At 32.9% G+C, this 13,416-nt stretch overlaps 2 protein-coding genes and 1 long non-coding RNA gene across 6 annotated transcripts in view; 1 reads left to right on the top strand and 2 right to left on the bottom strand.

Annotated features, from left to right (window-relative positions):
• Window positions 1-205, bottom strand: part of LOC109352183 (nuclear transcription factor Y subunit A-1-like) — a 5,726-nt gene extending 5,521 nt beyond the window's left edge. Inside the window, exon 1 of one of the 3 annotated variants that reach the window (XR_002108338.1) lies at window positions 50-203. The gene's annotated coding sequence lies outside the window, so the exon portion shown is untranslated. Of the gene's footprint in view, window positions 1-49 lie in introns of all 3 variants that reach the window. The other 2 variants (XR_002108337.1, XM_019594048.1) reach the window with 2 other exon arrangements.
• The window catches only part of LOC109352185, a 13,815-nt gene extending 8,582 nt beyond the window's left edge, over window positions 1-5,233 (top strand). The window contains exon 2 of the long non-coding RNA XR_002108339.1: window positions 5,087-5,233. This is a non-coding gene — a long non-coding RNA (uncharacterized LOC109352185). The remainder of the gene's footprint in view (window positions 1-5,086) is intronic.
• Window positions 4,674-13,416, bottom strand: LOC109352184 (protein FRA10AC1). Of its 2 annotated transcripts, XM_019594049.1 has the most exons (11): window positions 13,297-13,416; window positions 13,140-13,207; window positions 11,298-11,379; window positions 10,681-10,764; window positions 9,991-10,030; window positions 9,305-9,350; window positions 7,335-7,393; window positions 6,953-7,020; window positions 5,888-5,971; window positions 5,740-5,801; window positions 4,674-5,457 (listed from the first exon to the last, which is right to left on the bottom strand). In XM_019594049.1, exons 1-11 carry the CDS (start codon window positions 13,350-13,352, stop codon window positions 5,369-5,371), a joined length of 738 nt encoding a protein of 245 aa, XP_019449594.1. In that variant the 5' UTR covers window positions 13,353-13,416; the 3' UTR covers window positions 4,674-5,368. The 2 variants fall into 2 exon arrangements, with proteins under 2 accessions (XP_019449594.1, XP_019449595.1); XM_019594050.1 differs by lacking the exons at window positions 4,674-5,457; window positions 5,740-5,801; window positions 5,888-5,971 and adding an exon at window positions 5,985-6,548.

The raw sequence follows: 13,416 nt of genomic DNA, 5'->3' as shown, positions 1-13,416 counted from the left end.
TGAATCAAAGCTAAAGATGTAGCGATTTAAAAGCATAAAGCCATAAACTTTCAAAGAAACTTACTAAAGAAAGCTTTGATTTTGAGAACCACAATTGCATTTAGATGAGACCCATTTTCTCTTTCTCTATCACTGCAACCTTAGGATAGAGAGAGAATGGAACATGATGCATTCATGACAATAAGAATTAACTATTAGATAAACAAATAATAATGATAAGGTTATTGTATTATTTCTATTTTGTTGAGAGAAAATGGACGAAAATAAAAAGAAATGATTTTTTCACACTATGGTCGTTGTCTATGTTTGTTGTCCCCCATTAGAAAGAAAACAACAACAAAAAATGCAACCTCATTTATCAAATTACTCTAATAATCTAAGAACAATTATGTCCTAAAAATTGACCCATTCATCTCATTTTCTACCATGTAGTATTTCCAACCTTAGAAGACATTATTGACAATTTGGTCAAGCTTTATCCATGTGTTCCCTAGTCCAATGTAGTAAATATGACATGATTAATAAAACGTATTCAAAGAGAAAATGTCAATTTTATCTAAAATATAGTATATCGGTTTGTGTTTAATTTTGAAACAGCCTTCAAAAAATGTATATGGTGTAAGGTTTTATACACGATAAGATTTATCATTTATATTATTTAGTTACTATTGCGACTCTTAAATATAAGATGGTATAAATCAATGTTATGAAACTCAAGCCGAACGTCAAACCAGAAGATGTTTTATATCATGTTTAACCGGTTAATCCATTTAGTCTTATCGGTTAATTTTATACATAATAAATATTTTTTTATCTATAGATATATAATTATATATAAATGTAAAATTTTATATAATTAATAATCATGTATAATTACATACATTGAAGTAACATCTCTTTATCTTTTTTGGGCTGAAGTGAAACAAAAGATTAGAGTAGTGTTCCATTTTTTTTAATTTTTATGTGAATCGTCCGGTTTACTTATCGGGTTAATCTGGTTTAACCGGGTTTATTATAGTCGGACCGAAATTTTTCTGGTTCAAAGCGATTCAACCCTCACTCAGTTAAGACTGTAAACCAATTTTCAAATTCAGACAACGATTAAACCGATTGGACTGTCCATGCGGTCTGGTTCTCATAACACTAATATAAATAATATAAGTGAATTACACTATTAATTATAATGTAATTTGTGATTTTTTAATACTATTTATTAATCAATGGTAAATTGTCATATTATTGAAATTATTTGATTTTTATGATAATCATCTAAAATTCATACATAACTTGTATTAATACTAAATATTTATAAATGTTCTTGCAAAGGTTTACATGGGTTATATTCTGAACATGAGCCCAATATTCAACTCGTGCAAAAAAAGTCAAAATCTAGTTAATGATAAATAAAAATCTATAGTGAGAATGCATTACGTTTTGTATTTATATAAGTTTAGCTTGTAATTACAATTCCTTCTATTTAAACACGTGAGGGATCTAAGGACATTTGATGTGAACTATTATAATAAGAATAAGAATAATAATAATAATAATAAAAATAATAATAATAAAAGAGCATTGATTGGTGAGAGTTTGAGAAGAGTAATTGGATTTGGACGTAATCCTTCATATATTCATTCGTTCTCTTCAATACCAATATTCTTTCCCGACGGGACCCGCATTCAGCAACGGTGACTAAGTGCGTTAACCTAACCCAGACCATTGCTTCTTTTTCAATTACACATGTCAAACCATAAATTATTAGCCTAAAGTGCCAACACATTTCTCTTCATATAGATATATATATATATATATATATAAATAAATAAATGTTATTTTTCACAACAAACTAGTTATCAACAAATAGAGAACTAGAGAATCAACTCTCCTTTAAAATTGATTTAATAATTTCTTTAAATTTATAATTATTTAAATACAAAATTTTATATTAATAATAACATATATATTTTTTTAGCAGTATTAGCTCTTCCTAACTAGATTATTCTAGCACCAGTATTTCTCCGTTCAAAGCATCCAACACTTTAATATATTAACACCAAAAATCAGAATTATATTCTAATTAGCTGAAATGTCAAGTCTAGTCTAGTTCTCAAAACATTGCTATAAAAATATTATCAAATAATGCGAATCCCTAAGTTATTGAAATAAAAAATTAGAAAAAGGAATCTATCCTAAGTAGGACACCTGTCTATAAACCACAACGTGTAGATAAGATAAACGACAAGCGTGGGCCCTACCACGAAAATATTGGTACGTGTCCTACTGTCCTTTAATGATGGGTCCCACCCTATAGAATTTAATTATTTGTCACTATACTTGTTGCCAACTAACTTGTACTACAGTTGGCGTATTGACTCAGCTTCCGCCGTTTGCAATAAAGGGCTTCTTCACTTTTGTCGTTTTGTTACTAAACGACATACGAGGTTCTCCTAAAAGGAAGACACGTGCGTGATGCACGTGTAGGGTGCACGCCTCAATCCTATTAGGGAAGAAGACGTGGCAAGAGCTTAAGCTGCTTAGTTGAGTCACTCACCTGCTTTGTGTTGGAGGAATTGAAGCATGCCAATAACATATAGAATAAAATATCTCTTAGGAGATAAATTATTTTCTATGGGTCATTGAAATTATGATAGATATCTTATTTAATCATTTTCTATAAAAATATTTTTAAAATTAAACAAAATAGTACACATGTCATATTTTTATTGACATTAGAGGAGACAAATTATCTCTTAATATAAGGATATATTTTATTCTCTTAACATATCGCTCGCTATTGTTTTTATGTACTTTTCCATCTAATTTTGAATTTATTTGTACATATAAATATGTTCAACTCAGTTGGTTTAAGCATAGAGTTAATAACTTGATTAGTTGACTTTTAATCAATCTTTTAATAAGAACAAACATCAAAATGATTTTGTTTGGAGAGGCAATATTTACTATTTTCAAACTACTTGTTACAATTGTAGTTATTTTGTTATTTGTTAGTTGTTTAATTTACTTTTAATCTTATTTTTGTATTTTGTTATGATTAAAACATAAATTTATGTTATTTGGTTATGTTCTTGATTTATTTATGATATTTTTTTACAATAAGATTTTTGTGGTTGGTTGTTAATTAAGCACTTATATGACTACGTTTTAAAATTTGGAATACAATGTTAAATAACGTTATCATTTTTTTGGTATAGGATATCCCTTTTATCTCTCCAAACTTGCACCATAACTTTAAAGACTAGTGCATCATTGATACTATTTCGCTTACTATAGTTTTTCTTAGTGTTCATTGGAGTCATCCTGAGCTCGGTAGAATCAAGTTGAATTTAAATGGTAGTTTTAATCTTCATGACCACTTGATCAAAGGATGTGGCATCATTCATAACAATGACGACCTTTGATTGTTTGGATTTAATGGTAATTTTAGAAATGATACTATTATTCAAACTGAGCTGCTAGCCATTAAACCTGGTCTTAAGTTGACTTGGCAGTTAAGTTATCGACAAGTTATTATGGAAAGTGATTGTCTTGAAACTATCAAAATCATTATTGAGAAAGTTCAAATTCGCTTGGACAATATTGATATTGTGCTGTATAATATCAGTGGTTTGCTAGAAAGAAATTGAGATGTTAATTTTCAACATATTAGGGTCCTTGTGGATCTAAATATTTGGAATTCTCCTCCTTTAGGAGCTCATTCTCCAAATGGACATGACCCCGCCGCCGTAGTTTTTTGCTTTTGTTTGTGTTTTTTCTCCTGATGTATAAAAAAAAAATAACATTATCATTTTTTAGATTTTTTTGTAAGCTGATTCAATCAATAACACATTAAACAGAAGTGAGATAATTACTATTTATCGTTACTCCCAAAGCAAAACTATGTAGAGTTAGTTAAGAATTCAGATGTTGGAAGACTATGAAATGCCATGTATGAACACTATGAAGGAGGAGTCGTTCTACTGTTTGACATGAGTCAAATTGGAAAAAACATTAATAAATTAAGAGTTGAAAAATATCACATCATGTTAACTACATATATAGTGATGATGTTATAATAAATATTTAAATCAATTTAAGCAAAACAATTTACCGGTACTACGAATGCTTAAATTCACTCTAAGCAGTGAATCAATGCCTTTAATGAGATAAGACTTCACATTTTACTGTTTTCCTCCTTAAACATGGAGTAAAAAGACAATCAATATTCCAACAAAAGACATAACTTAGCCAAAGCCCAAAGGTATGCAGAATGTGTTACAAATTGTGAGTAAGATAACACCATTTCACCCTAAATACACACTTCAAAACATTTTTAGGGAAAAATATATAGACACCATTTTTGCCTGCATAGACATGACTAACTTCACGTCTGTATTTTATGGAACAAAGTATTCAGCTCCACCCCTGGGATCTTTCACTTGTTTTTTCAGATGATAGTCTTTTATATGCAAGTGCAAATGTGGAGGAAGCTACTGAAATCTTCTATATTCAAGACTAATACACTGTCTCACACCAATAATAATAAAACAAAAACAGTAAAAATTAAAACTTTCAATTGACATATTATATTTTATTGGTACGAGACAACGTATGAGACAAAACCTGAAATAACAGATTTCTGTTCCTTACCAACAAGCATTTGGACAAGTGATAAATTTGCAACAAAAAAAAATTTAGTTGAAATGTCCCCGATGACGCGAAAAAACTTGATCCGTAAATAGGATTGGTGTAAAGATCGTAGAGTTTCATTCTATAAACATGGGCTTTCCAAGGGTGGATAGAAACAAAAAACACACTATTCAATGCAGGAAAGGAGTTTCTCATCAAGACGCTGGCCCAAGCTTCCTAACTATGTGATGAGTATCATATCCTTCAAAAAAGATGTTCACTAGAGGAAAAAGGAATTAAAACCATAATAATAGTGGACAAACGAGAATCACAATTTTTCATGTGCAATCTATGGAAAACTATCTTGTGGTGTGGACACATGAGTCTAGCGCAATCAAGCTGGTGTTTTCACTTTGCAATTCTCTTGCTGTACAGGACACAAACTCACCTATCGTATTAGCACAATATTCTTAGGGTTTTACAGGAACAGAAATAAGCGAAATGCTATAATACTGAACTTTTTTCTTCTTCTAGGAAATGGGACTTACGTTGAGTTGTCAAACATTCATTATGAAGGCAGCATAAAGTTGATAACTCACCTTGGGCACCATAGAAATTTCTTGGAACTAATAATGTCCAAAGCATTCATAGTCACATGATTCCTGTATTTTAAGTGCTGAAGTCCTGCCTGACTTCGGTGTCACGAGGCGCTTTTCAGGTATCGCAATCAATCAGGCTAAGATCAGGGAAACATCTCCACAAGAAACTCGTCAAAATTATCATCATCGTCATCAATTTTATGATCGCTGGCTGAAACTGAGGCCCTTTTCCCTGTAAATACATATTAAAAAGTTTAAACTTAAAGCAGAGAACTAACTGATGGGAAAAAAGGATTTCCAAAGGGTTGTTATTGTAATAAGTATGACAATTGGTGTTGAATTCATGGAATGCTTCATTGTTTTTCTCTTCTGAGAAATGAGAATAGGGTTAAATTGCTAAAACAAACAGGTCAATCCTAAAAAGTAAGCAAATGGTAAACTAAAGAATAAGGAGGATTAGCACATCATGAATGTATAAATGGCCATCCACTCGTAAAATAGGGCAAGTTCAAACCTTTCCGCCTTCTCTCGCTTCCTTGCAACTCATCTGTATCATCATCACTCTTTGACCGGCTCCTAGAATTGAAAGGATTCAACCTTCATATTTTGTAGTCCAATAATAAGTGAAAGAATAAGAATCGGTTGGGGAGCAATGTTCTCACCTCTTTCTTCTATCACCTTCCTGTTCTTTTTTTTCTAATTGCTCCTTCTCTTTCTGCCTTTTGTAATTAAGTTTCTGTGCACATCTATTCAAATATAACCAAGAACAAAAAATGAAACAGAAATTCAAATTTGATTTGCCACAAAACCTTTGATGAAAAAATGTCAAGCAAAACAGCTAGTGCCTTTAAAGGAGACACTTCCACCAATTATATGGAAAAATATATCATAGATTTAAATTTCTAGTTAGACTTGCATTGATAGTAGTGTGTCAGACACATAATGTCCCTAGATAAAATCAATTCAAAAAAAATCTACAAAATAAGTTTCAAATGAAACCACGTCAAAAGAAGGTAAGCCACAAATGCATGTTATTACATCTTATAAGCCAGGGTATGTTCAGCAATTGTAAAATTCAAAATTTTGAAGAGAATTATTTTTGCAAAAATTCCTTTATAGGAAGAATCAGTCTTATGCTCGGGAATGTTATCAACTATCAAGAATTGCTTCAGTGGCTTTGAAGTCTTTTTCAATGAATAATGAGTTAATTCAAAATTTTATAACATTAACAAGGCAATTACAACAGTAAGCTTCAAAACAATTTTGTTACAAGAGTCAATCCTAAGCTGATTATGTATTGAATCCCATGGAATTGTCATACCACTGGCCAGGAAGATAATTAGAAAGGTCTTCAACAAAATCTCAAACAAGCAATCATTTTCCAAAACTATCAATCAAGATCAAATGATCCAACTTAAAAGTTAAAACATATCATGATGCAATTGAAGTTCCATGAAACTACAAATACCAAAGCAGGACTCTACAAAGTAACAAAATTTCACTGAGTTGCATGAGCAAACCCCATGAAGTAAATGCGTTTTTAAGCTTAAAAAGTAAGACAAAGTGCATAGCAAAAGCAAGAAGCGGAACAAACGTTTAGCAAATATGATTAGGAAGCAGCATTCAGAAGGAAATTGTAGAACTTCAAATTAAAATATAAAGGTTAGTTCTAGTGTGAGGAAAACAATGACAAAAATAACAACCAACGATGTCCCATATCGACTCACCTCTCGCATGTTACCAGTTTAACTAGAGCTTGTTTGTTTTGTCCAGCTTCAAGGTAAGAAAAGTTCACCTGTAACATGAAGCAAAGAGCATAAAGGAGTGTCAACACCAAATGAGATGCAAAATATTGACTCCCCGGCACTCAAGCAGGAGCTGCTGATAGAAAGGTTAAATTAAAGAGTAGCATAATTCACTCGTAAATCAAGACAACAACGACAAAACCTAAGAAAAAACAATTAGAATAAGGCCCTTTAGTGGTTTTTCGACTTTTTCCTTGTGTTTTCTTAGGTCTTCTCCTAGCCCTTTTAACTGGAATATTTTCATTTAATGTCATTCTCGGGCAGACTAGAAATATTGATAGATTGATGATAATAGAAAATTTACCTCATAGCTTGCTAATCCAGTTTTCTCATCGCAATGCTTGTTACCACATATGAACTGCCCTGCAAAGTTATTAACCAATTAATTCTAAAACAGCATAGGATTCTAACCAAAGATATATTCAAACAATAATAACAAGTTAAAAACAACTACTTCTACAACAATGCAAAAAGAATAGGACAAGCAAAGAACCCCAGCTTGTCGTGTAAGCAACTAAGCATGATCTACACAAATGTTTATAAAGAATTTAAAAAACACTCGAATAAAGAAGGAAAGAGGGTTGTGACCCAAATGAAAGACTGGCCAACGTGAAAGGAATATATAGATGTCACTGATGAGTTAGGAGCAGGGTTTGGTAGCTAGGTAGTTGGGGAGTTAGCCAGCTCCCTAACCTAATGCAGCAGCGGATTCGGACTGCAGGGGGACGCCTAATCCTTTTGCAGCCCATCCCGAGTTTTTCACTGTTGGTCTCTTGACTGCATGAGCCCTATGAACTAGCTCTTTCGTGTCCGTCGAACTGTACAATGGAACTAAAAGGTTTTGATGCTTCATAAATATTGTACGACAATTTGACTGTCCACACAAATTAGAATCGAGAGAGGCCATTTCTTTGGAACAATGGGGTAGGAGACAATGAAGAATGAGAAAAGCTGTTACTTTGGGAGGAAATCAACGGGAAACAAATATCTAACCTCAAATGGGTAAAAGATGGGGATGCAAATTCAAGATTCCACACAGTGGCTACTGTTGGAATAAGGAATTTTTTTAATGTGCCAAAGCTTGCACCCCTCCACACACACACAAATGATGTAGACCTTGAGGATGGGAGTCATATTAGGTTACTAAAGTGAGCTTAGAAAATTTCATAGAATCCTATATCAATGTGCTGATAATACAATTATCCTCTCAGAGGAGGATAGTGATGCACTTTTTAAGGTTCTTTTTACTGGCTATCTCTAATTTCAAGCTTAACTTAGCTGAGAGCGGATTTCTGGGTTTTAACATAGATAGTCAGGTTCTTTCTATGTAGCCATGGATGTTGTTATGTTCCAAAATGGCCTCTCACTCCGGAGCTACTTGGTGGTAGTTCTCAAGCTTTTCATCTGTTGGGGATTTACCCATGTCCAAACCTGTTTGGCTAGTTTGCATCTAAGTCTCTCGCTTGTTTTAATAAAACGAAAGTGTCCCAAGAAAGAGAGAAAACCATGAGAGGCCATGTTCAGGACTACAGGTGTAGGGAAACAAGGAGGAGACCATCTTGTTAGTTGAGAGGCCCATTATAGACCAAATAATGATGGTGCAACATGTTCTTCTTCCCCCCATAGTATTTCTCTATTCTTTTCAATGAAATTAAAAAAGGGCAGCCATAGTGCATGAGACTCCCACTCAGTGAAGTCTGGGGAGGGTAGATGTAAGCAACCTTATCCCTACGAGTGAAGAGACTTTCCAGGATCTGAACCCATGATCTCATTGTCACTAAGCAACAACCTTATTGTTGCGCCATGCTCACCCTCTTCTTTTCAATGAAATAACTTCTATAAAAAATAAATATGGTGAAACACAACCATCAGGTCCTGGAAGAAAGTAATATGATAGAGTGTCATTTCATTAAAACCAAATATTCAAATGTCACATTTTTAAAAGATGAGCATATTTCTACATGGACCAGTTACATAACATTTTGATATTCAAAAGATTAGTACATCAAATGATCAGATTCTGTGACATCAAACCAAATGTTGGGAATATATAACGTAGGGGGAATTCAATTTAACTTTAAATCGGACATTTATTTGTTTGGTGATAACAGACAATTTAATGGCAGAGCTCCTTAGTATAAACGTTAAATGAAGCCTGCAGAAAGAAGAAAAAGTAGAAGGCACCTATTTTCGAAAATGGTTACATTGACACAAAGGAAGGGAGCAAGAGAATCATTACTAAGTAAAACTATTCTGTGAAAGTAAAATTCATACCCTTGCCAGATTTGACTTCCTTCTCTGTCCTCCACCTGAGACCAATCTACAAAGAAAATTCCATTTATTAGCAATATGATCCTTGAAGTTGTACAACAGAGTCTGGAATGCTAAAATGAGTTTTAGATTAAAAAAACCCTCTATCACCAACATGCCATGAAAATGAAATGAAGATAAAAAACTGTTCCTATCCTAAAAAAATTTCAGGGGGTTTGCAATACAATAATATAAATTGACCATCGTTATCTTTACAAAAAGAAATTAGCTTAGAACCTGAAATATATAATGCACTAAGATGAACCAAAGCAGGAGCCTTTATCGGTCTAGTGGCACCCACCTCGCCATGTAGAGGAATTGGTTATAAATTCTGGCCCTTAGGTGTAAATGTGATTCAAAGAAACTAAATAAAAATAGATCAAAACATTATTTTTATCATGAAAAGAGATAGGGTCGGCATCATCTATTGAGTCCTGAATAAATTGTGTCATCTACAATTTGTTTGCATCACCTCTACAACTTCCACAGAATGCCTCACTCAAAGACATATGAACTCACATGAAGTAAACTCATGTCAAGAGCTCAATTGATCTGGATCCTAATATTCAAGACAGTTTTTTCTTCATAAAAATAAGCATAAAAAGGTGCGATAGTTTACAATCTAAAAAAAGTGTTATAAGAGTAATTACCTTGCCACTCTTGTACTGTGACATGTCAGCAATACAGTATCTTAAAATGGTTTAAGGTAACAAACCAACAGGTACAACTACTTTCATGGTCAATGTGCACAAATTAAATCAACCAATATTTGCCAGATACAAATTCACAAACTCCAGGGTATGAGATACCATGTAGAAAACTCCAGATTAATCAGGCAGGAGAACATTGGCAAAGAAATCAAAGAGATAAAGAAGTGTATAATAAGCAAAACAAGTATGCAATGCATGGTACAATGAATGATAGGTTCATCCGGAATGAGAGATCACATATATAACGGAAGTATTTACTTAGTCTTCTTGCTATTAGAAGAGAGGTTACAGCCTCGCTCAACTCTCGGGAGGAAAAAACCCAAAAAATTGTGAAAGAATATAGAGTTTAAATGAGACTTTTGCAGCTAGTCACTCAAACTCCACCAATTTGATGCCAAATTAAACATGAACCAAAGAATTTCAATAATCACTTTATTTTGTTTCATATAATGTTTTTAGATGGAATGCTTTATGGAGGGATGGAATTGGATAATGGAATGCAAAATCTACTAAAACCAACACTCTGAATTTGTGTTGCATTAGCTATTACATGCACATTAAAAAAGAAAAAGAAACCAACACCCCCATGAATAATTCTAGTGAAATAAATATATTTCTTCGAAAGGATACTCCTTAAAAAGCTTATCATAATAACGCTTGACCAGCCTTTGTTCCCATGATGGATCCATGTCATCTTCCTCGGAGCGTATGAATCTTGCAATACATTTGGATTAACAAATTAAATTCCAACCAAAATACCAGCTGAGAGAAGGAGTGACAAGGGAGGAAGGAAAGCATTTTTCCCATTAATAAAAATACATCACAGGGGAAGCTTCCATAGCATATTGAATCGGGTGAAATATTAATCATATTTATGATTTCAGTACAGTACTATAGTTGCACAAGCAACAAATAATATCAGCCTGTTTTTCCTGACAACTGGGAAAATGTAAATTCATAACATTGTCAACTGACAAATATAAGCACTCAATAAATCACGGTTTCAACATTAGAGCTAAGTCAGATCACTGAAGTAAGATTTGAAGAATGTATGAAAACAGATCATGATTTCATCAGAAAATATAAAAAACTCCAACAGAGAGTAAGGATAATATAAAATTTAAAAGGAAAAAGGAAGGCTAATTCCATCATGTTACATAAGAGGTGGCATTATCACAAAATCCAGGAATATTGTGAAAGAAATTCCTACCACTTTTAGCTTAGACAAAGCAAGATAGCAAACTTACCTGTATCCTTCTCTTAGCGTGTCTTGGTCTGTTTTAATAGGCAACTTTAAGGTTGAATGTTTCTCTTTCCCATAGATACTAACTGTAATTCCAAAGAATAAATCTTAGAAATATTTCTGGTTGGAAAATAATACAGTGAAACTAAAAAAAACCATGCTGAAATATCATGAAAAGGTAAAGACTGAAATATTCTCCAGCAATAACAAGGTGGTAAAAATAACTTCAAACATACATAACTGAAATAATAGCATTAAACAGCAGTGCAATAAAAACTTGCAGCAGAACAACAACCACAACAACATCAGCAGAAGTCCTATCTCAATAAGTGGGGTCTACTAAATGGATAAAACGATGTCATTGTGCTATATCAAAAACTAAATTTTCAGAAAAGCCAAAGTAAATTCTCCCTTTCAAGATCCAATAAAGAATAAGAACAGTCTTTTAGGAGGTCATGGAAAATAAAAACAAAAGAAAACTTCTATTATCAGGTCACAACAAAACAATCTAAGCATCCTCCTCATCAAAGTTGTGTTCACACCACCTTTTACTTGAATTCATACTAGCACCAAAAAAATCACCGTGTTTGATGTAGCTGAAAAAAATAAATTTGTTGTTATAATCGATTTATTTATGTTTGGGTATGTTTGCTGAAAAACGACTACAAGATAATTTTTTTCGTTTGAGTAGTATAAAGTGAATCACTTTTACATAGTAAATTACAAAATGGATGTAAAACTATTTGCATAAATTAATAGTATTAGTTTGGTATTTAATTTGTGAGAGGTATAATAAGAAGAGAACTGAGAGTGGTTGCAAAAAATAATCTAAAGATTTGTTTGTCAGTTGGATATTGGAGGGGAAGAAAGAGAAATGAAAGATATTATATTTATAGCCATGAAATACACTTAAGAAATAACTCTGAAGCCTTACATTTCTCTTCCTTCCCCTCCAAAACGCATCTTGCAAGCAGACCCTAAGCTCCAAATGGCAGTTTATGAAAAATAAATAATCTACAGCTGATTTTTGCTTGCAAAAACAGCTGGAATTCTTTTCAGCAAAGTTACCAAGCATGATTAAAGTTTGGACACAGATTTCATGACAAAATTAGGTGTGAACTTTAAAAACAAGCTGAACCAAACATGCTATTAGTTACTAAAACTGTGGTATTTAAGGATGACTGTAGCCTCCATCCTTCTAAGTGGAGGAGATTGTTCGTCATCCTTTTCCTGTAGGACACAGGGATCCAACCAAATCAAGTGCTCAAAATTTGACTGAATTCCTATTGTCCATTCCTGGGCTAAATGCCGAAATGGCATCTGAAACAAATCCCTAATTGTTAAAATTATATCACAAAAAAGAAGGGTTAAAGTTTACATCGTCAACATAATTCAAACATCAGATTGGTTCAACCAAACCAAATTCTGATTACTAAGCCCAGAGAAAAAAAATAAGAATATAAGCAAACTTCTCTCTAGAGTCTAGACAATAGTTTTGCTTGAATTTGAACAAGCACCAAAAGAAATATCAGTAGTAAAGTTACTAAGAAAGGGTATTTGAATTCAAGGATGGTTGTAGCATTCTTTCTTCATAGTGGAGGAGATTGTTCATCATCCGTTTCATGTGGGACACAAGGAACACAACCATAACGAAATCAAGTGCTCAAATTTTGATTCATTCCTTGTTGTTCGGTCAAAAACAAAGTGGCATTCTACCCAAAAGAAAAACAATGAAAATGGAAATATCTTTAAATATTTGAGCCTGAAGAAACAAACGGAACCCTAAATAAAATTAGTAAGACGGAAATATTGTCCGATTCAGATATGGTATGTGAAAGATAAGTACCGTAATCATTGATAAATTTTTTGTGGCGATCGTATGCATTGAGGCCTCGAATATGTGCCTGGTACTGCCTGCAATTTCAATTTGCAATTCAATAAACGCATTTTTTATAGTATAGTGGAAATCAAAAATCTAAGAATGAAAATGAAGAGATACGCACTGTTTCCTCTCTTCTCTTTCGAAAATGGCGGATTTGAGAGACCCAAACGATGCCATGCCTGATTTCTTCTCTTCTATCTGAAGAGAGAGAATAATTGTTAGAAGGAAGGGTTTTTTCTAT

The sequence above is a fragment of the Lupinus angustifolius genome, chromosome LG07 (assembly GCF_001865875.1).
Source record: "Lupinus angustifolius cultivar Tanjil chromosome LG07, LupAngTanjil_v1.0, whole genome shotgun sequence".
Lineage (NCBI taxonomy): Eukaryota > Viridiplantae > Streptophyta > Magnoliopsida > Fabales > Fabaceae > Lupinus > Lupinus angustifolius.
This window is presented reverse-complemented; position numbering and strand designations above follow the sequence as displayed.